This window comes from Aptenodytes patagonicus, chromosome 1 (assembly GCF_965638725.1).
Source record: "Aptenodytes patagonicus chromosome 1, bAptPat1.pri.cur, whole genome shotgun sequence".
Classification (NCBI taxonomy): Eukaryota; Metazoa; Chordata; class Aves; order Sphenisciformes; family Spheniscidae; genus Aptenodytes; species Aptenodytes patagonicus.
In genome coordinates, this window is record NC_134949.1 from 65,591,625 (window position 1) to 65,615,566 (window position 23,942).

A 23,942-nucleotide genomic window follows, 5' to 3' on the forward strand; every position below is an offset into this window, starting at 1 on the left:
AGGGGAAACAAATCCCGAATAAAAATTCCTCTGTGACCTGCATGGCTATTTGCGGTGCAGAGAGGTTCCTTATCCCCTCTGCTGTGCAGTCGCACCAGCATCGCCCCAGCACACGGGAGGGGACGCAGCGGGGAGAGCAGCCACTGACGGAGAGCAGAGGCTGCCAGCGCTGGCTCTGGGATATATGAAATGTCGTCACCCTCCAAGCTCTCTGCTTCAGGTGAAAAAGCCTTCGTGGGACAAGAGACCTGGTGGCACCAGAGCTATTTAAACCGCTACAGCCAGCAGTCTGGGCCTGCTGAGGGCACACCATTTGTTAAATATGTGCAAAAACCAAAGGCCACATTTTCTACTTCATTATTTCATCAAAATCAAAAAGACCTAGGCCAGGAGAGAATATGACCCTTTTAGGAGAAAAAGCTCTCCTTCAAAAGAAGATGAACACAATTTCCCTCCAACTGAGGGCTAAGAAAATTATTATCAGATCTTTGAGTAATAGTCCAGAAAAAATATGAAGTGAAAATGTGGTGGCTTTTAGTTAGAAGATGCAAGATGAACAAGTTGGGCCTTCTTTACATAGCAAGTCCAACTTTTCTCCTTTACATATCCCATTCCTCCTTAGAAAAATGGCTACTGCCTACAGACCCTGAGAACAACAACAACAAAAAATTTTAAAAAATGTTTCAGAGGGGATTGAAAACTGAGGTCTGAAGGAGTCTCATTGCTGAAGCGAAATGTAGTTATGGGGACTAAAAGCATTATTTCTTCAGATTCAAAATAAAATATTACTATCCAAGACTCCAGGTACCCAACATCTGATTAATACAGTCAGGTCACTGTGGCCCTGTCATAGGAGCTCAGCGGGCCAGATGCTGCAGAGACAGCTTTTCATAGCAAAAAGCAGCCAGCGCTGGCACTCCCAGGCTTTTGGACCTCGCTCAAGGTAAGGCGCAGGGAGACGCAGCAGCTGTGTTGCAGGAGAAGGGAGTCTGCACGGCAGCGACAGGCTCTGTGCCTGGAAGAAACGCTACAACCTCTGGGCCAGATGCAGCAGTAAAACCAATACTGAGTTCCTGGCACGTCCTCCTAATACAGCTTTGGTGGCCTGTATCAAATGAATTGCCAGTCACAGTCTTAACAGGCAATTTCAGAGACCCAGATGGCCATCCTTTTCATTCAAAGACCAGGTTAGGAGGGCTGAGTGACCTCAGATTGACATGTCTCTTTTTTCTGGTGGGAATTCCCCTCGATGTGTGCACGGGAAAGCACATGTTGGTTCTGACAAACCCCCATCTCTGGGCTGTGGCTCTCCTTGATGCTAAGAAAAAAGGCTGCCGTAACCTCGTTCCCAGTTAGTTAAAGCTCACCCTGGTCCCTCTTTGAAACGCAGGCTCACAAAGGCACAGAAAGATCCCTGTCTTTTACAGAAAGAGGCGCAGCGAGAGGAGACATTGACCCGCTCCCGGCGAGCGGCAGAGCGACCTTACCTGCGGGGCTGCCTTCACCGATGCAGCCAGCTTCTCTCTCCTCTCCCTTGAAACCTCAAGATGGGAACCCATACAAAGACCTGTGTATGGTCCCTAACTCTCTCCTGAAGTCTAGCACGTTATAAATTGGGCTGCTAACCTCTCCATGCAGGCTGCAACGCTTGTCCAAACTAACACACATCTAAATGCAGGAAATGAAATTCAGACTTAAAAGAAGGAAGCCCCATCACCACAAGACTAATTACTTATACAAGTAAAGCCCACAAAGACTGCATCTCTGATGGGATTAACATGGAGCAGACTGGCTGTCAGCAAACATCACCTCCCTGTAGGCCCCGGGAAGCCGGAGGAGGGAAGAGTGTGCAGAAGCAAGGAGATGACTCAGAGGGAGCCCTGGCTCCCTGCAGGGCTGGTTGCAGGCACAGCAAATCCACATCCACAGCAAAATCCCTCAGCCACCAGCTTTCCTTGGCACAGGCAACTGTGCACAGGTGCTGCTGAGCTCCAGATGTTTCCCATTAGCAACGGCCCAGGTGTGTGGGGTGGTTATAAATGTCCCAGGGCAGGAGAAGGGTTGTCTGTAGGCTATCTGGTAACTGCTTGGGGCGCTCTCTGCTTTTACAGCTGTATGTAGCGTGGGTTCTTTCTTTCTGTCTGGTTGAGAAATTTAAGGTAGAAAAGGATGAGGGAAGGGCTGGCGTGTGGCGTTCTTCAGGATTTGATCGCTCTGTTTCTGTGTGTGATGAGAGTAGCCAGATGAAGTACTGGTGGGTGGAGAAGTTGCCTTGGAGGCTTACTCGGAAAGGCAGTGACTTCTGAGTTGTATCTGACTTGCACCGACAAAGTGAAAAGCTGAATCTGTTGTTACATAAACAGTAACTGAATGGATTTGTATTTGCTAATTCTGGGGTACTCTTCCTTAACCAATGCTGCCAAATGACATCTATGAGTGATCAAGGCTTCTGTGTGTGAGGGATTGGGGTGGGGGAGTGCATGTGGTGAGTAGAGCTAATACCTTTGATAAGGCGAGGAAGAGGATGGTTAATCTGCCTGTGTAATAATGCTGTTGCCTTCTCCCTCTAACAAAGCAGGCCGGTATCAGCTATACCTGTTCTGTTTCATATGGTGAAATGGATGACTGGGACAACAGTGATGAATTCATTCAGCGACTGGACTTTTCCAGTTGTGGCGAAGAGAGTGAAGACAGAAGCGTAAACGAGGAGGACGCCCCAAGCTCGAGCACCCCCAGGAGCTGCAAGTTCCAGAAGTGGCAAGGGAGCAGTCCTCTGCCAGCAACCCCTCAGAGAAAGCTTAGTGAGATTTTCCTGAGCAGGACAAAAGCCTGGGTGAGTCCCACTCTGAAGCCTTCCCCAGCCGTGAGCAAGAGCCAGGGTAATGCCGAGACGCCGCTGCACATCACCTGGAAAAAGCTGCAGCTGTGTGACACACCACACACTCCCAAGGTAATGGCATGTATCAGCTCCGTGTCTGAGCAGGCAAGGTCTGTGGTGTTGCGGGAACGTCACTGAGTTGGGTGGTGAGGGGATCTGTTGCTAGCCCTGTGGAAAGCATTTTTTCAATGTTAGTGTTGTTAGCCTTCTACTCTTCCCTTAGAAACCTGGATCACAAGCTCCTTAGCTATGGAAGGGTTATTCTGTGGGTGTGAATAGAAACCTGTGTGTGGGAGCAAGTGTCTTGACTCTTTCCAAGCTGTTGTTAAAACCAAGTCAGACTGATCCAATGCCAACAAATTAAAAAAAAAAAAAAAAAACAAGCAACTATGTGCCTTGGCTGCCCATGTGCCCCTCGCACTCTGCTTAGGGGAGTGGACATCTGTAGCAGCTCTGTAAGAAGTGTGCACTGCACTCCCAGAGGGATAAATGCATCTCTCTTGAAGGAGCTTGTCATTCCAGGGGAAGGCTGGAGACAGGCAGCTGCCCTGACTGTTCTGTTCGGCACGTTTTTGAATGCAAGTGGGTTTTCTCTTGAAAGAGAAAGTTGGAAATGGTGTTGTAGCTGGGGTATACTTTGTCTGGCAAGTCTGGATAGTCTCCAACCAGCTTGTTGTTCAGTGATGCTGATTCTCTTTTTGTGTGAGAGTGAGCTGCTCAGTGAATTTGGGGAAAGCAGGAATCTGTTCTCAGGGTAGCAAATCCCCTGTGGAAGGGGTAACAAATCAATGTGTGCTTGTGGAGGAAGGTTAACCTGTCTTCCTCTATGTCACTGTCCGAAAAAGTAACTTTTATCTACTGAGCTAGTTTCTTGGGAGAATGATCCCAGTCCCTATTTTCTGTGAGACTTTTTGTACAGAATGTAATACAACTGCTTTTTGTCTTCTGTGAGCACAAGTGGAGTCTCGGTTGCCAGCTCCTCTGTTCCTAGATAACTTCTGTTGTGTGCACTGGCTTCTAGCATTCAAGACTTGCAATGAAATGTAGCTCTTTCAGTTCTCTGAATATTCCTGCTCTGCTGATAGACTGGTTGCTCCTTTGCTTAAGTGGTACGCAGAAGATCAGTCCTTTTGGTACTTCTGAGCTAGGATTTGACTTTCGTCCCCCTCCAGAAACCTGATTATGTGCAGAGAAGGATGACCCTATGGCCACATATGACCAACTGTGTGGCCACAGTTACTGAGGAATGGCCTACCACTCTCTAGGGGAAAGCGGCTCTAAATGGCATCACTCCAAGAATTTCCTGCAATGACCCTTTATAACAAATCTCCCTGAGTCTCATCTAAAAATAGGTGAGAGGTCTAGAATCTCTTCCAGACCAGATGAGCCGCTGGTAGTGCATGGTGCTTCACTGTGTGCTCTTATGTAGATAACATGTTGGCTGGATGCTTCAAGACATGCTGCCTGTGGTTTGTCACCTTGTAGTCCATGAGCATCAGTTGCACTAAATCAACAACTTCTTGTCCTTTGCTGTCTTCTGGGAGAAAGGTCTTGGTTTCCAAGCATGCTGCAAAAGGTGGGCTCTAAAGGGCCTAAATCTGCTTGTAAACACAGCTGGGAGCATTGATCTTGGAACATTTGAAGGTGAGAGAAAGGGTAAGAGAGCAGAGCCACATCTAGCTGCAGACACATGAGTGCTGGAGCCCCAGCTAGGATGCATGGCAGAGGAGGCAGATGATTGTATTTTGTAGACTTACCCAATCCTGGAACAGATTGCTAGAGCTAGTTACGGTTAGCTGCCTTACTTACACTGTATGGCAGCAGCTACTCTCAGATGATGTTACAAGAGACAAGTCTGCTTGATTACAAAATAAAGCCCTAGTAGAGCAGATGGGAATTGCATGCATTAACAGCAGGCTGCAATGGTGTTTTAGATCCCTTGCTTGACTTGTGGCTAGACTAGAACATAGCCACAATTCTACAGAGCTTCTAGGCTGCTGGGTAAATGTCGGAGTTTCCCCTTGTTCAGTGTCGACGGCGGAGCGGGAGTTGCGATTCCGGAGTAATGACGGATCCCAATATGAGTATGGTCATTCGCCTTTATTCATGCATATAACAGGGTTTATATAGTTATCTACTATAGGCACGCGCTTCATAACAACCTGTGGTTGGTTAATTACAGCTGTACACGCGCTCAATTATAAGCTATGATTGGGTTAAAGTTACTGTCCACGCGCTTATTGCTTCTACTCGATTGGCGGTTGGCAGCAGGACATGTTAGCCGCTTACTTCAGCTCCTTCTAGATACAGTTTCGTTACAGTTGTTTACCCGGCCCATTGTTCTTTGTTCTGTCCGGGAAAGTCCCGGTGGTCATCCTGCTGTGTTAGCATGTATTAGTTACTTTTTGATACATGGGTTGCTCAGCGATACCAGATCGTGGCCTTGCTGAATCAGCCATTCCTCCACAGGTAAACTGGGCTTGGACATATACTGCTTTTAATACATCCATATGCACAACTTTTCTATCCAAGAGCAAGGAGATGCAGACCATAGCTTGAGAAAGTGATCAAGAAGCACTTTCAGGGTCATGGTAAACCAGTAGCTGAACATCCAAGTATGGTATAGAAATAGAGATGTGTCCCAGAAGTAGCTATATCCATGACTGCATCATCAATTAGGTGGATGCAGGATACTGCATGCAGCTCCAGGTTTTTTAATCTTCAAAAACTTTCAGTGAGAGAAGGGAGTAACTCTAGGTATGATCATGAGGCCACATGTCCACTCACAAGAGTGAGACCACTGTTGGATCAAAAAGATATGGAAGTCTCTTGATCTTCATGACAGGGAGAGTTCTGGGCTCTTGAAGGGCTTTTAACTAGAAGAAAGATATGTTAAAAAAACCCTTTAGACCTTACACTACTCTCCTGAAGCTGAAACAAGTAAAAACAAACTTATATTTCAAAAAGCTGATGGTTACTGAAGGGGCCAAATCATGGAAAGCAAGTAGATTTTTCTGTCTTCAGATCAAGACTGGGTGCTTCTCTGAAGTTATGCTTTACTCAGGCCAAGGTTTTGGACTAGTAGGTGAAACCCAATGGCCTGTCTTCTGTGGGAAGCTGAACAACAGAAGATCCAGAGGTCCCTTCTGAACTTAAATTTCTGAAACTCTAGTTTTACCTTCTCAAGGAGAACTGTTTTCTGGTCACTTTGCCAGTAGCCATATAAAAATATTTCTACCAACTTCCCCTATACTAATACGGCTTATTGCTGGGGAGCCAAAAGGAAACTTGAGTGATGTTCTATCTCATCTCCTGACAAACCTGTCCTGACCAAACTGATGCAACAGTCCAGGCTTAACAGAACTGGGTCTTCCATGTTAATGCAACATATGATGCAATTTCTATGTCTCTTGTAGGTGGGAAAGATGAGCAGCTGGCTCCTCTTGAGGACTGTGCTTGCCAAAATGCTCTGCAGGCCTCACCCAAGTGAGCAGGGAATAGAGTCTGAAAGGGCTTAGTGAAGAATGTAATACTTTGTGGAAGGAGAAGAAAACTGTCAGGACTAAATTAGGGATGCAGGGTTTTAATGATTCAGCTGTCCTGAGGAAGGGAGTTGAGTTCTCCTTGATTTGCAGGAGAGCAGAGATTTTATTCTGACAAAGCAGCAACAAAAACATTTTGCTGGTTTATCTGCCACTTTTTTTTTCCTCAATACAGAGCCTGTTATCAAAGACAGCATTTCCTTCATCGGGGACAAAGGTCCCACCCAAAGGCTTCCGACATCTGAGATTTACTCCTGGTGCTGACTTGGATGACTCTACCCAAGCTTCTCTTGTCAACATTAATCCCTTTACACCAGAGTCGTATCGACAAATGCTCTTTCTTCCTAATGGCAAGCGGAAGACCAGAGGAGAGCTGTAAGTGAACTACTCTTAAATAACAGTTGGGAAGGAGACTGTTTGAAGGAGATAAGTCCAGATACTAAACATCTCCATCATTACTTATTTGCTAACAGTGAATCATTCACTTCCATAGTATTCATTGTTGCAGAGCAAACATTAGCAGACATATGAAGGTAATAGAAATATAAATAAAATCAATCATTTCCTTTGTTCAGAAATGTAAGCGGGGGATCAACAGCTAACCTCAGTGCTATGGCTGTAGGAGAAAATTGTACCTCTTTCTTTCCTGACCATGGGTAGAGTGGAGTTTGATTCAGTCACGCACATACCCATAACTCGAAAGAAATGAGGTGCATGTTTGCATGTATTACAGCTTTTAAGGTGGGTGCAGGCTACTGCCGACCTGCAGAAGTTCTGGATCTGGTCTGGGTTAACCAAGACACAAACTTAGTCAAATACCTGTGCGCTACAGTGACGTTCAGCTTCTTTCATAACTCCAACTGTAACAGATGCTCAGCTGGGTATCCCCCTTGACAGCACAGTGAGGCAGTTCTCTCCTTCGCTAGGAGCCTGTTGTGCAAGGTCATCTCCCATGTAATCTTCATCTTCACCAGTAATAAGGTGGCCGGGAGAATGATGCCCCTGAATGATGCTACTCTGTCCTGCGGGCACAACTGAAGTTTGTATGTGGGGGGCTTTCTAAAAGGAAACTGACTTCCTAGCCTGGGACTACAGTCTTTAAGCCTCAACTAGAAACTCATTGTGTATTAACACTACAAAATACATCTTCAATTAAACTGTGAAGCAAGGTTTGGAGATTCTGTTGAAAAATGTTTTCATTTCAAATCTCAGCTGGATTGCTGCACTGAAATGATACAGCCAGACTTTCCTAAACTTCTGTTATAGGAGGGATCCTGATCCGAGAAACCAGATAAAACAGGAGCTACCTACCAAGGTGAGTGTCTCTGTATTTCCCCCCACAGAGAGGGTAAGATGCTTGTAAAGATTTGGTGCTTGATGAAACTTATTCTGCTATTGGAGTATAAATTATGGCAGAAGATGAATACCTACAACAATTTCAAGCTGAAAGTTTTATGTTAACATTTGTTTGAGACAACAAACTTGGAAATGATTCCTAGCTCTAAAGGAAACTTCTACTAAAGCAGATCTGAAACTTTGACAAGTAATCCTAAAACACGTTGACTTTGGTCAGGAGGTCATTCTAGGAAATATAATTTGGGTTCCTCAGGGGGAAAGTAATTACTTTATTACTATATTATTGAATAGTGACTGTACCTTTGTGGTTTGAAGAAGCAGGTGTATTGCTGTTCCTAGGAATTAGTGTACTGAGCATCTTTGGATGTGAATAGAACATGGCTTCTATATTGCAAATAATATATGGACCTGCACTGCAAAAACACAGACTGAGCTGAACGGCTCTGATGTGGCTGAGGGCAGAGTTTCAGTTGCAGTAGTCAAATGGCAAACTTCTGAACTGAGGCAGCAAATTCTGTACTCTCCTTCAGTAAGAAAACATCCAGCTGGTGGGGGGGTATCTGTGTGCCTTGGGGTCCAAGGGAAGACCCCACCATAGCTACAGGACAGTAAACACTGTCTTACAACACAACCAAGTTCTCTTGCTGTTGCTGATGTCTGTGCTTTGCTGGCAAACCTCAGCACTGGGGTGTGTTGGCCTGGCTGCACGGGGCGGGCTGTGAGGTCTCATGTACCGCCAGCTGCACTGGCAGAGATGGGCGGCTGGTGTGGGAACCCGTGTTCCGCAGCCTTCTTCCTTCTTCCCAGTGTTATCTGCGGGGAAGCTACTCATCCAGCTGGCTTCTGGAAAGCAAGCCAAACCTGAGTTAAATATCTGTGTTCAGATGAGGTAAAAAAAAAATTTCAATTTTCCTGAGCAGCCCCTTGAAGGAAGTATCTGTCTTGTGCAGGTAGGTAGAATTGTTCATTGTAATTGTGAAATAATTAGGCTTACTGGAAGAATAATGGCACCCTCTAGCCGAGAAGACGGGTATTGCAGAAAAACTTGTCTCCGTGGCAAAACTACAGCAGCAGAGTAAATCTGCTATCAGGTAACATCCGGGCCTACCACAATTATTATTTTCCTTAGAAGAAAGCCTCAAATAACTTGTGGCTTACTGAAATATTATTCTGCTCCAGTGCTGAGTAGAATGAGCATATAATACAGGCATAAAATTGTGTACTAGGAGGTATCTTTACTCCCTGAGCTTTTAAGATACTGTAAAATATAGCTGCCTTATGAAATACAACCTGTTGTGAAGGGCTGATGTTTCCTATGGGCCACATCTTACTGGCTGTGAGGACCAACTCCTTGCCCCCACCCTTTAAGGTCATATACCATATACTAGCAGCAATCCTAGCAGTGGTATATGTGGAATGCAGGAGGGTGAAGAAAAATCACTTAGTCCACTCTCTCATTGTTCACTTCATGCTCCACTGCTTATCTCTTCTGTACTTATCTCCCCTGCCAGTAGACATCACTTTACAAGCAGTACCAGCAGCTCCTATTTCCTTAGTGACCATTACTGTAGCAATTCTAGCTGTTCTGCAGGCTTTCATCCCTTTGTGGAAAAGTGGCTCCCAGTGAGAAATAGCTGGGAATACAGGGAGATACACTGAGACCTGCTAATCTGCCATTAGTCAACACCTGGTGTTTCAAACCTGATGAGAGCCTGAACTGATGCAGAATGTCCTTGCTGCAGGCAACCTTAGCTGCCAGAGTAAAGCAGCTCTTACAGCTGAGGCCACCTTAAGCCAAGGCACCAAGCTTCTCTTCTGAGCTCAAAATAGGCAATAGCTCTTATTTAAACACAAGCTCAGTACGTGAGTCTGGCTAATTCAGAGGTACTGGACTTCCACCTACTAAGGCTGGTAACAGGTCTTCTCAAGTCTGCAGTAGCTGGGCAAAAGACAAGTATTTTATTGTTGCCTGCTGTTCATCTCTGACCCATCAGCCATGGGTCTAGGAACTGGGCAGGGCTGCCAAGAGAAGAGATGTGATAGTAGTAACCCAAGGAGGCTTAGGCACATACAGCCAACTAGACTACAATTCTCCTTAGCTGCAATTTCTACTTCTATGGCTAGTAAGTCATGATTTAACAAAAAACCAAAACCAAAAACCACACCTTGGCCAAACCAAGCCAAGATGGCCTTTGTTAGGTGGTCAGCAAAAGCACAACATCTCTAAGTGGAAGGTAGTGTTTCAAGAACTGGCAGCACATTTGCACACATGCCTGGATGAACATCCAGGAGAGGAAGCAACATGGATGCTCTGTGAAAGCAAGTGCTACACAGCTCTAAAAACATGACAGATGTTATTATCCGAGTCTTTCAACTCATACTTGTGTCTCTGCTGTTTTTGTGACCTTCTAGAGATATCCTCTGAAAGAAAGCAATATGGTTTCCCGCTACAAGAAGGAGTTCCTGGAACTAGAAAAAATTGGTGTGGGGGAATTTGGCTCTGTCTACAAGTGCATCAAACGCCTTGATGGATGTGTTTACGCCATCAAACGCTCCAAGAGGCCTCTGGCAGGATCCTCAGATGAGTGAGTGTGCTAGCTAGAAACTGCCAGTTGAAATGATGGGCATGTTCTTGGGAGGTGTGATGGGGAAGGAGGGAGTGTGGATCTAAAGGTATCTGAGGGGTGGCATGAGCAAAAACTGGCTGCTGTTGCACTCCCAAGTAGCAGTTGGGAGAGTGGGTGAAGTTATCGCTTTAGGACTAGTGAACATAAATGTCTGAGAAAGGGAAGAAGCCACATGCATTGCAGTGAGATGACGGCTTACCTAAACTCCTCAGGTCCATGCAGCCAGCCTCTTTAAAATAATACCTGTCATAGTTCATTTGTGGTATGTCCCTGCCCTGCTGTGTGGCCAGCACTGCTCACATCTGTATTGACCAGCTAGTGTTGTCCTGCATGCTGAAGCCAAGTCTTTGAAGCTGCCTTTGCCCCTTATATCACTGAGCAAGTCTTGTTATTTTTTTTGACAGCTGCTCAGCAAGTTTTGTGGTATTCCTTAACATCCTTTTTAAGGGCAGGTTTTGCTTCAGCAGCTGTGAGAGCCAGTCCATTTGCCAGAACTCAAAGTCCTAAACACCTCTGCTTTCCCTTTCTCAAGCCAGTATACAAACCAGAGCTCCTCTCATGGTCCCAGGCGGGACCCTGGCACCCAGTCACCACTGCTTTTTCTGTGTGTGCTTCTCCAGGCAACTGGCACTGCGCGAGGTTTATGCTCACGCTGTCCTTGGACACCATCCCCATGTTGTGCGCTACTACTCGGCATGGGCAGAGGACGATCACATGATTATCCAAAATGAGCACTGCAATGGTAAGAGCTGTGACATTGTTAAAGGCTGAGATCTCGGGACAGGTGCAGTTACCTTCTTTTGTGCTTAAATATGGGATGTTTTGGCTTACAACAAAGCAAGCTGCACTGGGGCTACAGTTGGAGAATTTATGGAGAATCCAGTAAGTGCTCATAATATTTAGACAAAGCTCTGAATGGTGCCAATGTCTTACAAGTAGTGAATACCCGCTAATTTGTGGGATTTTAAAACTGTTCCTCTGTGGCTGGCCTGGAAAAATATTCCCCATGCCGATGCTTAGAGCTGCATCTGGGACTGCCCAGGTAAAACCTGATATGAGTGACTCACACGGCACTTAAGTTAACTGCTCTTATCTTGGAAAAAAACCCTCCTTAATGAAGGGGAGTAATGATTTGAAGAGTGGCTACCTGGTTGAGATGAAGGCACCTTGCATCTTGGCTAGAAGAGAGGGCTCAACAGCTGTAGAGGAATGGAGCTAAATAATGAGGTAAACTGTAAATGGGGTGCTGCAGGCAGGGTGCGACACTGTCCTGGTTTTGGCTGGGATAGTAATTTTCTTCCTAGTAGCTGGTACAGTGCTGTGTTTTAGATTTAGTATGTGAATAGTGTTGATAACACACTGATGTTCTAGTTGTTGCTAAGCAGTGCTTACACTAGTCAAGGACTTTTCAGCTTCCCATGCTCCACCGACTGAGAAGGCTGGGGGTGCACAAGAAGCTGGGAGGGGGCACAGCCAGGACAGCTGACCCAAACTGGCCAAAGGGACATTCCGTACCATATGATGTCATGCTCAGTACATAAACTGGGGGAAAGCTGGCCAGGGGGGCCGCTGCTCAGGGACTGGCTGGGCATCGGTTGGTGGGTGGTGAGCAATTGTACTGTGCATCACTTGCCTTGTATATTACCATTATTACCACCCATGAGTTGGTAATTGTCTTGAGGTTCTTATCTCAACCCATGAGTTTTCTCACTTTTACTCTTCCAATTCTCTCCCCCATCCCACTGGTGTGGGGGGGAGAGTGAGCAAGCAGCTGTGTGGTGCTCAGATGCCAGCTGGGGTTAAACCACGACAGACACTCTTACTTGGATTTGCCCTTGGCCGTACCACTGTTTGGGAGACATTGGAAAAGACACCTCTGGCTACCAGAGGAGCTGAAGGCAAATATGTAGCGCTCATCTTTTAACTGCTCCTGCAGTCTTAGCGCTCAGTGATGAATGGTGATAGCTGTTTGGAGTAATGACTTCAAATCTGGTGGAGGTAACCATGAAATGTGGTGATCATTGCTGCAGCATCGATGCATTTCTTGCATTTTAGTGGATGAACATCTGAGACTAAAGGAGAAGTGGTGAAAAGCAGGCTGATGGGGAGAGAGAGGCCATAGTATTTACTAGTCCTGAAATAGCCAGTGCCTTAATGGAGACCCACAAAACTCTGTTTCTGTGTCAAATGTTACATTCTTCAATCAAAAATCTACTAGTTGGGCGCTTAATTTCCTTGGTCCACCGTTTATAACTTGCTTTCTGCCTGTAAGCATGGCAAAAGTAATTAACTTTTTCTACTGTTCACTTGCAGCAGCAGCATCACTACCAGGTCAGCCCTTCTGGTGCTGTAGGTAGAACTGCAGTCGCTCGGTCCTTGGCAAGCAGGAGGCAGGGCGCTCTGAGGCAATGCAAATGCTGAAGCCAAATGGTGATGTCCAAGTTTGATCACTAGAGCATATATAGCTGGTCTGGTCGGGGTTTGTCAATAGCAAGCCTGCAAGTGCTCTGGGCAATGGTTTCTACTAAGCTATTTCAGACATGCTGCTCCGTAAAATCTTTGTCAGGTCTCAGACTGGCTGTTTTCACCTAGGTGGGAGTCTCCAAGATGTGCTGCTGGAAAATGCAAAGCTTGGCCAGTATTTCCCAGAAGCAGAGCTGAAAGAAATATTGTTACAAGTCTCCATGGGGCTAAAATACATCCACAACTCTGGCCTTGTGCACCTGGATATCAAACCTAGTAAGTATAGTGCTCTTCTCCTTTGTGGGTCCTCCAAGTGACCCTCTAGGGGTAGGACCTGTAATAGGTCCTTCTGACTGGACCTATTACAGTGCTTCAAAGGAAAGAGAATCTTGCCCTAAAAGGTGAATGTCTTGTGGTTTATTTTTTTGTCTTGCCATGGTTACCATCTTGCAATGGTAACCTCTTGCCATTACTGCTGCTCTAAAACTGAGCCTTCTCTGATAGTTAGCAGCATTTTACTTCTGTCTCATGATCTTCATAATCCTGGCTCATGGGAATCACTTTCATACTGCTGGAGCAAGTAGGGCTGCTAATGAAGATGGGGGACTTCCTTATTTGCTGCTGTCTTGTTGCACAACACTTGACCTTTCTATGTGAGACCTGGAGTGAGAAGTGAATATTTATTGTACCTACCCTGAGGGATTAAGTTCCCACAAAAAATAGTAACAAGCTTTCCTCTCTGCAGCTGAGGTTGGGCACCCCCAGGGCAATGCTCCCCCTGCCCCAGTCACCTAGTTACCTCCTCATAGTGGAGCTCCTCTTTCCAGCTGAAATGCTTCTAGCTTGGGGAGTAGAGGGAGGGGCAGAGAAGCTGATTACCCTGGGATATTGTATGCACAAGATACAACTGTCTTCTGTCAGCTGTATTGCTGAACATGTAAGCTGGGCAGAAAGACTAACGGGTGGGAAGCATGTGCAGAATTTCTCTGGCTGCAAAGCTTAGCTAGCTTGACAGGTAGGATTTCGACAAAGTTGTCGGGCTGCTGCAGTCTGGCTACTGATTTCACACTATTGCTAAACTTCACTGTCTTGCAGGTAATATCTTCATCTGTCACAAGCTGGCAGCTGTGGGCCCTGCTGGGCAGGAAGAGAGTGACAGTGAAGATGAATTCTCTTCTGGTGTGGCGTATAAGATCGGTAGGTTTTAGCCCACTTTACAACTAGCTTAAGATTAGGGCTGCTCATTACTGCTTGATACTGCTCTGTCCTGCTGGCTGAAGAGACTTGCATGCAAAACTGATGGCATAGTCCTGAATGCCTCTGCTGCTTACCAGAAGTAATTCCTCTAAGAAGACAAGTCCTAGAAAACTCACGTGCTTGTTTCCAAGCCCAGATTCCCGAGTAGGAGCAAGCTTGCTCTCTTACTTGGTATTTCCTCATTGCTCTGTTGGTGCCTATGAAATGCAGGCTTTTATTGAGGAGGGGAAATCTACATCACTTTGCTCCATTAGTTGCTCATTCTTTGTCTCAGGTGACCTTGGCCATGTGACATCAGTAACAAACCCCCAGGTGGAGGAAGGAGACAGACGTTTTTTGGCTAATGAGATTTTGCAAGAGGTACAGCTGCTAGTGGGATGGTGGGGAGAACAGGGTGGTGAGCAAGTGGGGAAGAGATCCGCTGTCGTGAAATCACTGAATCATGGCATATTCCTTGCCTTATCTCCTCTTTCTTGTGTCTGGTCTAGATGTGAAATCGGCAAAATTAACACTTAATTAAGAATTAAGGTCTTGTCATATAAATATTTAATGTACTACATAGGTAACTTTATCATTAGATTATTGCAACTATTCTGCCTGCAAGGGATGAATGGGACAAAACCTTTATCAGTTTGGAGACATTTCATGTTGCACACCCAGCTGAGATTAAACTGCTGGATGTGACTACTGAGGAATATATGCATCCAGACAAATGCCTTGTACAAGAAACACTGATCAGGTAGTGTGGAGGGGTGGGAGGCGCAGCACACCTCTTAAACTGGCTGCAGTTTTGCCACTCTAGCCAGTAAGCAAAAAGGGAATCGGTATGTAACAGCCAGCTTGGATGTGTTCATCAACTTGGGTATTTAAGTGACAGTGTATTTTTTGTGCTGCAAGTGGATTTAGGAACTGTTAGGTCAATATATCACATGCAATCTTTAGTTTTAGTTGGGCATGGCTAGCTTATTGCCTTGTGGTGAAGGCTGGAGGCACATGTTCGTTAGGCTGTCCTCTGGATTTGCTGCGGTGATCCTAATGTGGGCTGCAAGCTCCTCATGACTGGGTGAAAGCTAACGTGCTATTAGTTACCAATACCACTTGCTATCAATGTTTTTATCCTAAAGAGGAGAAAACAGCTAACTGGGATGGTGAAGGCAGTGTCATATATATGCTTGTTTGGTGGTTTCTTTTTGAGCTGGTATCCCAACCCACCTCTGTTCAGTATGGCAAGACATTCCCTTTCTATAACTGTTTCTTCTCTCCGCAGCAATACTGCTATTTGCCAAAGGCAGACATATTTGCCCTGGCACTCACAGTAGCTCTAGCGGCCGGCACGGCACCGCTGCCTCACAACGGGGCCATGTGGCACCACATCCGCAAAGGCAATATCCCGCCAATCCCCCAGAAGCTTCCTCATCGCTTTCTTGAACTCCTCAAGGTGAGGAAGTAGTCTTGACAGAATGGAGGTTTTTCCAGTTGGCATGTGACAGAGGGAGTGTTAAACCCTGAACTCCTTTGCCTTCTAGCTCATGATCCATCCTGACCCAGTGGAAAGACCTTCTGCCACAGCTCTTACTAAACATCCAGTTCTCCGTCCTTCACGTGGAAAAGCTGTGCAGCTCCAGAAGCAGCTAAATGTGGAGAAGTGCAAGACTGCCATGCTGGAAAGGTAGGGCTGGCTTGGGCATGAAGGGGAGAAGACATGGGCACAACAAGTGCTGGTCACCAGGCTTGAATGTAGGGTGGTAGTGTTGGGAGACCCAGCGTGCAGAAATACCCAGTCAGCTCCTGTGCCTGGAGCTGGGAGGGTGATGGGGCTGTAGCAGGGACCCATAGTACTCAAGCAACTGTGGTAAGCAGCTGCGGTTCACTTCTGGCTTTGAGGAGTTGGCAAAGTTAGAGCAGTGAACTTGCACGCTTGCTGCAACCACCAGTGATGGAAAAGGCTGATACAATATGCAGCCAGTGGGCAGATGAGGAATTGATACTGCACTGAGATAGTGGTCTAGCAGAGAAGGAAAAGAAATATCAGGTGGTGGCAGACATCCTTTTTCCCCTTGCTCCCTCTCACTGCTGTGGGCAGTAATGTTTTGAGGTGCTGGGATCTAGGAAATGCCCCACCACCCCTCTTAGTGCAATAGTCAGCTGGGGAATAGGTTTTCCGTGTAGCTAGGAGAGCACATGCTCTGGGAGAGCAGCAAGCATCAGGGAAATAAGGCAATGGAAAAGAAGCATGTGCCTTTATTAGGTATTTGTGCTGCACGAGATGGCAATGATCTAAGTTCCACCATTCACAAATATCTGAAACAATGGGAGAAAAACTGAGCTAGGGGCTCTTCATACTGGTGCCAGTCTAGGTGTGTGGTGCTGATGTGATGCATAGCTTTCTTTTGGTTAAACCTTCAAAGCTGATCTGTTCTGACGCAGAAACTCTAACAAAACCCACAGTAATCTTCCTGTTACCCTCTGGTGTCAAAAGTCACCACTCTCCAGCAATGCTGGAGTACTGCAGTAACCCTCTTGTGCAAGACTGTTCATAGCTTTCTTCTGTAGCTGATGGGGATTCATACATGACACGGTTTTCTTCCTCTCCTCTTCCTTCCATCTCCCCCCTGCAGGGAACTTAAAGCAGCCCGCCTTGCCCAGACCCTCATGAAGGACCAGCCCTTAGGAAGTGCCAAGTTGCAAGAGTCTGAAACCTCTTCTAAGCAGAACAGCAAGCGCCTGGTGGGAGGGAAGAGCTGTCGCTCATTTAGCTTTACTTTGGGTTACTGAACTTCTGTGTTGTCCAAAAAGCCCTGGCTGCTGAACGGCCCTGTGAAAGCAGAGGGTCTGCACAAACCAATGCCCCATATTAGCTCTCCCTGTCGTGGTTTTTGGTTCCCTCATTAGTTACAATGAGATGTTGGCTGAGGGAAGAATGGCTAGCTTACAAGTGTCAGATCATGGGATTTAAGATTATTGTCCTCAGTCTTTTACATGTTTAATTTCTTGTGTAACTGGTCTTGTTCTAGACTAAGAATAGCTTTGCCATACAAGGGAAAGGATGGCATTTCCTCTACTCGCCTCCCTCTCTGTTTAGTTGGGCCCTATTATTGATGATGTTTGTGTGGTCTTAACACTCTGGCCACCTGCGTATCTTTAAAGGGGAGACAGTGGCTGTACATGGAGACAGCATCTACAGCTTGGGTCCTCCTAGAAGTGAGGAGGTGGAGACTATGATAGAGAGTTTTAACTACGCATCAGGAGGCAGGCTGGTTACATAGCAGTCCTGGTGGACTTGGGATGCAGTTCGAGTGGCATTTCACTGAGGGGGACAAAGAGTAAAAGGAAACACTTTGAGTTAAGGGGGCCTTACTTGTGGAATTTGAAAGAAAACTTCCCCTCCCTTAACTTTCAGCAACAGGCACAATATCGCGTAGCTGATGTGGTTAAGATTCTGCAGACTAGTCCCTGATGCCCGACTTGTTTTATGCCAGTCGGCGAGGACTCCTTGCTTAAAGCGGGGGAAGGGGAAACGATTGTTGCGTGCTGGTGGGTGGGTCTGTGTACCCATTTCCCTTCCAGTATATTACACGTGGTGCAACTACCTGCCCGAGAGCTGCGGCCTTGGGAAGTCAGAAGCGGCTTTTTGGGCCTTGTCAGTTTGGTTTGGAGTTGCCTCTGTAAAGTGGGTGTATATTTATTAAATCTCCGTCCCCCCCGCACCCCGCTTAAGGCACTTTCTGGATCCTTGTCGGCTGTACGTCTAGCCGTGGTAGTTGGACATGACCGGTGTACTCTTACGAGGGAGAGTGTAAAGTTGGTAACTTGGCTATTTGCAGGTTTTACTGGTTTGTTTTCAAGTGTTGGACAGTGCTGGCTTTTAAACTGTTAGATCCTACCCTTTGAGAAGCGAAACGTGCAAATAAAGATTTTAATCCTTTTACCTACGACGGAGTGACTTTTTCTTTTCTCCTTCGGGCCTCCTTCCCCGCCACCCGGGAGATCTCGGTCACCCGCGGGCGAAAGTCTGACGGTGGGTGGCTGGGGGCGGGCGCTGGCCGCTGCTGGCGGCGGGAGGACCCTCCTCCCGCCCCGCAGGAGGCCGCGCCGCTCCCGCCCGTTTCCGCACGGGGCGAGGAGCCGGCTCGGCCGTGGCGCGCTGCGCTGCCCTCTCCCGGCCCCCTCCCCCCGGGCCGCTCCCCGCCGCGGGTCCCCGCAGAGCCGCCGGCGGGGGAGAGGGTGGCGTTTCCGCCCGGACCCTCTTTGCGCAGGACCCGTCGCCTCCCTTCCGCTTCCGGCCATTGCGCTGCGGGGCGGCGGCGGGAGAGGTGCGGAGGACGGTGGGTCGGGCGGGAGCGGGCGGGCGGGTCGGGGGGGGGGGGGGGGGGGGTTGGCGGCGGGCCGGGGCTTCCCCCTGGCGCTGCTTCAGCCGTGCTTTTCCCTCCGCAGGCGTGGCGGCGGCGGCGGCATGTTGCGGCGACCGGCGTGGCAGGTAGGGCCGTGCGGGGGGCCGGGGCCGTGGGTGACGGTTTAACGGTTTCCTGAGGGAGGGGCGCTCCCCTCCCCCGGGCCCTGGGGCCAGGCTGCGGTTCCAGCGGGAGTTTGGCCCTGGCTCTACGCCCCCGGGGCGGCCGCAGCGCCGTGGGAGCCGCGGGGGGGGGGCGGGGTTGCCAAAAGCCCTCCCGCCGCGGGGGGGCGGGCGGCGGCGAGGAGAAGCTGCTCCTGCCCCTTCTCAGCCCGCCGCGGGGCCTGCAGTAGCGTTCTCGTCGCGGGGGCTGGCTTTCGCCGCCGTCCCCAGGCGCGGCGTTATAACGTGCGAGGTGCGGGGATAACCGAGGGTCCCGAACCCGCGCCGCCCGGCGGGGAAGCCGCTCGCCTCCGGGGGCTGCGGGGGCCGGAGGAGCGCTCTGCTGCCGGGCGGGGCGTTCGCAGAGCCGCGGCTGAGGCGTGCTACCGGCGGGCGGCTTTCCCAACACGGGCCAGCTGTAGCTGCTGGTGCCTTTACCGCAGCGCCGAAAAAACGATGTATTAAAAGATCCGGCTTAACGCACGGAATGAGTCTTGGGTGATTTGCATGTACATCAGTGAACCCTACAGACACGCCAAAGAGCTTTTGTTTTGCAAGTTGCATTTCCTCCGGTTCAGCTCCTCTGTTCCACGCAGGACTGTCGGTCTCGCCTTTCTTTAAGTTGTGCAACCACTTGTTATAGGAGATAAGCTTTTTCTTCCAGTTCCTTCTTACAGAGGTGTTCCTGGGCTTTTCTTTTCTCCTTTCTTCTAGGACATGATGTTTGCCAGCGTCAAGTCGGTTCCTTTTCTTTTTCTCGCTTGTGTTTAGCTGCAGCAGTCGGGTTTTTGTGGCCTTGATTTGCTGTTTGCTTGGGAACGAGGGGTTATCAGTGCATCGTACTGCTTATGGTGGTGGGTAGATGTACATTTGGGGCGCATCTTGTTAATCTCTGAAGTGAAGCAGAAAGTTGATGAAACTATCAAACCTGTTTGTTTCCAAAAACCGAAGCCCAGCCAACTAAACAACCGTTCCACTTCAAACCCGCCCCCCCCCGTCACATATTACAGAAAAACAGTAGTTACTGCACGTCCCCAAAATAATTGCTGAAATAATGTACCTTTGGGCCATTTGTTTTCGTAGGCAGTTTTTTAACCCCAGTTTAACCAAATATTCTTTGAATAATCCTATTGGCTTCATTTAGCTGAACGGATTTCTTCCCTCAGTTCCCCCGTAAGTTACCAGAAAAGAACATACTTGCAAAACCCCTGAAAGTGTTCGGAAAACGAGGTGTAAAAGCACGTGAATACTGTTCATACTTTGTGTCTTGGAAACTAACATCTGTCTGTTCCTTCAGGTGCTTTGCCAGTTTGTAAGACATGAGTCTGATACAGTTGGCTCGTTGGTACTGGAAAGATGTAAGTAGCTCCTGAGATGAAACTTAGCTGGTACTCTTTGTGGGTTTTATCTTGGTTTTAGAATGGCTGAAATATGCCAGGAGAGGAACAGTTAGGAATGGTAGCTCCTGAATGCAGTAACTTAGAATGCCTTGTTTCAAACAGACTCTTAAGTAGCTTCCTGTCTGGTCTTTGTCAAGTCAAGCAGCCCTTGAGGGGGAAAAGAAAAAAGCCCTGACATGGAGTACAGCCTGTAAAAGGCAGGTAGTCCTGCCTTATCAGTGGCAGTGAATCGGGTACGCTATTGTCGTGTTTTCTAATACCTGCATTTAGGTGTCTCGTGTGCTTGTTTGTCAGACTCCCGTGTGCCTGGGGGACTTGTTTGGGTGCTGCTGCCCCAGCATGATTTGCTCCAGGTGTACGCTTCAGACCTTACCATTCAGTTCACGTGCTCATTGTGCAAAAGTGATGCTCCCCTGACCTCCTCCAGTTGTCCTTCAACAAGGAGAAGGAATAAATTGTGTCCACCCAGTCCTGGTACCTCTGTAAAAACTAGTGACCCTCTAATTCAGAGGATGGGGTGTAATAATGCAACTTTGTTGTTTTAAAGGTATTGTTTTAAGGACAAAACAATGCAATACTATGGTTTTATCATAATGAAAAAATAAAAGTCAAGGTAAGTAAATGCAAAATAGTCTCAAGTGACATATGGATGTGTCTGTGAAAAAGATGATAAAGGCACAGAAAGAATAAAGAACCTTTAGCTTTCCAAATGAGCTTACTGAGCAGTGATAATGATAGTACAGGCACAGTCAACCATCTGCAGGGCCTGAATAAGCCAAAAGTCACAAGAGCTTGAAAAATGGTTAGGAGATGCAGAAAGTCATTGTTCTGGCCCTTGAGAAAAGCTGCCGACTTACGACTTGCCATGATTAGAAGAATCATAATTCACCCGTATATGTATTTACTCTCTCGCGTTTCAGCCATGAATCGCGTTCAGTTACTTGGTCGGGTTGGACAGGACCCTATCATGAGGCAAGTGGAAGGAAAAAATCCCGTTACCATATTCTCTCTTGCAACCAATGAGATGTGGCGAACAGGGGATGGTGATGTAACCCAGGGAGGTGAGTCTGCAATTAGCAACGTGCTTCTGCCATGTTCCGAGGTCATGTTTGCATATTCAGTAGCACCGCGCTTTGTCTTCAGGCTGCTGTGTAAATCTCTTGGGTGCAGGGAAGTTCCTTTGAGGTCAGCAGAGATGCGGGTGCATTTGTGTGTCTCTTACTGATCCCCAGCAGCATGTACTGAATAAAGATCTGCATGTCCACCTTCCTCTGGAGGAGAGGAAAGAGTGTTGAGTTGGCAGTTTTTCACTGTTGGGGTTGCCAAAGGTGTAGCAGGTTCCATACTCTAATTTCTATTCCAAGAGGGGGGAAAAAAAAAGAACGATACATTTTCTCTTTGATTTTTCCATCAGTCTGCAGCTACAGATGTCTCTCTAACTTTTCTTCAATGCAGAGTGTGTGAAGGGAAAAAAATTCTTCTAGTATGAGCACTGGCTTCCAGGAGAACTGATCTCTCGGTTTGAACTGTGCTTCTGCATGATACTTTCATTTGGGCGCAGATGAGTGGAACATTGAGTTCTAGTATGGAGTGGGAGGTCGAGTGCTAGTATACATCCATTTTCACATCACTTTTCATAATTTGAGAACACCAATGCGTTGAAACTAATTTCTGAGGCTTGCGTCAAAAAGAGGATTTGGCATCCAACTTTGTTATTTTTATGTAACTTAGGTGATATCAGTCAGAAGACGACATGGCACAGGATTTCTGTCTTCAGACCAGGCCTCAGAGATGTTACGTATCAGTATGTGAAGAAGGGGTAAGTGAATAACAAATGCGGTTGAGGACTTAATGCCTTAGTAATCGATTGATGTAATAATTATGGTGACCAGGAGCTATACTAAGATAGAAGTGCCATAAAATAAGTTAGCAGACACGCTACAGACAAGTGAGGCAAAAGCCTGTGTATTCAGAATCAGATACAGAGGGGAAAACAGCCATACAGTTCTCTGACCAGAATCAAATTCTTCATTTTTTCAGTGCTCGACTCTATGTTGAAGGGAAGATAGACTATGGTGAATATACAGACAAAAACAATGTGAGGCGGCAGGCCACAACAATTATAGCAGGTAAGGAACAACATACCGATGCCTACCTTGCCCTTTTAAAATGGAGAGGAGGTGGAGGACCTTTGAAATAGAGCTTGGTTTGTCTGCATCCTCAGAATCCACACCTGGGGATTTCGAGAGAGTGAATAGGCTGTACCACTGGATGTCCTCTGGCACTGCTTGTGAAGACAGAAAATGAGAGCATATAGTTGCAAACTGTTGCATAGTTTGTTCACACAGACCAGTTGGTGCAGCAGGTAGATACTGTGTGTTTTTAAGAACACTGGTACATAGTACTGCAGGTCAGGCAGATTCCTTTTCTAAGCAGAATTTGTTTAGTAGCTTTGTCTCAGTTTGGTAGGGAATTTTTTCTTCCTGTTTAAGACTGGAGGCTTCACCAACTTTAAGGACCTCTGTTTGTGAAAGATACTTTATGCGGGGATAACTTGATGGAGAATTTAGAAGGACCTCAGTCTGGTAGCCAGTAGTGGTAAGAAGAGCACAGAATGGATAGGGAGTAGACTTGTCCCTTGGGTAGACACAATGAAGAAGAGAACTGGGAAACTCAGCTTTTTCCTTGAGCCTTTAAATAGCGTGAGCATCCTACATCTTTACTGTGGGTAGAGCCACTATCTTGTGGCTTTTGAGGGAGGGCTAAAATAATTGGGTAGTAGAGCAAACATTTCTGTTACACAAGTATATCTAAAAAAAACTGGGCCAGAGGAGAAGGAAAAGAAACCAACCACAATTCTGGATGTTTCTGCTGTGTAGCTTCTTTAAAACAATAGTAATCAAACTTTCACATGAACAGTTCAGCTAGCAGTGCTGTAGGTTGCCGTTTATAAATAGCTGGAGGGGAGAAGCAAGTCTCTTTTTAATTAGTATTTATCCTAATGGTTTCTTCTTCGTGTGCAATATCCCCAGTCTCAAAGTGCTTTAGAAATTACTGAGGCTTGATGAAATACGAGCTTCCTATAGTCCCGTAGACTGATGACATGGTAGTGCATACTGAAAATGATAAAATAAGAAGGAAATAAGCTATAACTGATAGAGATGATAGTCAAAGAATTAAACTATTAGTTTAAAATGTTTCTGGTATCTTTGACTGTGATCATCAGGTTTAGCACGCTTGTTTCATTGTGTATATATATGGTCACCTTGAATTGTCAGCTTTCTGGGGAGATAGAGCAAGAACCCTGTATCAGACACTGTTTTATTTTACGAGCTATTCTTCTTTGAAATACATGTCTTTGCAGGTTATTTTAACACAAATAGGTTGTCTTTGTGGGTTTGCAGCCTTGCAACAGGGCAAAACAATCCTGAAGGTTAAATGTTCTTTATTTCTTTTCAGATAATGTAATTTTTCTGAGTGATGGTGGTACGAAGGAAAAGGTGTGAGGTCGTTAGTGCTTGGACCCAGGCCATTTCATTCCTTGTGTTTAACAGTGCTTCATAATTCTGGAATCACGTATATTGCTGTAGTTTCTTGAAAAAATAAATAAAATGTTTGATACCTATAGGGTATCTCTGTGTGTTTTGTTTTGTTTTCCTGTGTGCTTTCTCTCTGTTCATCATGGTTTGGATTTCTTTCTTTTTTGTTCGTTCTTAAGAGAAAAGGTAACCCAGGCAGCTATATTAATTCTTGAGCTTATGAATATGTAAATGGAAGTCACCCTTTGCATCTTCAGCCATTTTCAAACCTTATCTCCTTGGCTGCCTTAACAATCTCTGTTCTGTCTCGCGGGGCCTGACAGCCTAA

General features: G+C 46.7%; 1 protein-coding gene across 3 annotated transcripts; it reads left to right on the forward strand.

Annotated features, from left to right (window-relative positions):
- Window positions 1-1,945: 1,945 nt before the first annotated feature.
- On the forward strand, window positions 1,946-23,700 carry LOC143161329 (wee1-like protein kinase 2). 3 transcript variants are annotated; one of them, XM_076340263.1, is made up of 16 exons: window positions 2,592-2,950; window positions 6,596-6,795; window positions 7,687-7,735; window positions 10,189-10,361; window positions 11,024-11,145; window positions 12,996-13,142; window positions 13,962-14,063; window positions 14,398-14,483; window positions 15,391-15,561; window positions 15,650-15,792; window positions 18,558-18,600; window positions 19,973-20,033; window positions 20,996-21,136; window positions 21,807-21,894; window positions 22,116-22,204; window positions 23,535-23,700. In XM_076340263.1, exons 1-16 carry the CDS (start codon window positions 2,618-2,620, stop codon window positions 23,579-23,581), a joined length of 1,995 nt encoding a protein of 664 aa, XP_076196378.1. In that variant the 5' UTR covers window positions 2,592-2,617; the 3' UTR covers window positions 23,582-23,700. The 3 variants fall into 3 exon arrangements, with proteins under 3 accessions (XP_076196363.1, XP_076196378.1, XP_076196370.1); XM_076340248.1 differs by lacking the exons at window positions 18,558-18,600; window positions 19,973-20,033; window positions 20,996-21,136; ... (1 more) ...; window positions 22,116-22,204; window positions 23,535-23,700 and adding exons at window positions 1,946-2,020; window positions 16,742-18,055 and having other exon boundaries at window positions 2,576-2,950; XM_076340255.1 differs by lacking the exons at window positions 2,592-2,950; window positions 6,596-6,795; window positions 7,687-7,735; ... (5 more) ...; window positions 15,391-15,561; window positions 15,650-15,792 and adding an exon at window positions 18,420-18,436.
- Window positions 23,701-23,942: the final 242 nt, after the last annotated feature.

Bases quoted from the DNA above. Each gene is read 5' to 3' on its own strand.
- LOC143161329 (XM_076340263.1), top strand. From the start codon at position 2,618: ATGGATGACTGGGACAACAGTGATGAATTCATTCAGCGACTGGACTTT. The intron at 15,562-15,649 runs GTGAGGAAGTAG...TTTGCCTTCTAG, and splicing joins GCTTTCTTGAACTCCTCAAG to CTCATGATCCATCCTGACCC. The intron at 20,034-20,995 runs GTAAGTAGCTCC...CTCGCGTTTCAG, and splicing joins CTCGTTGGTACTGGAAAGAT to CCATGAATCGCGTTCAGTTA.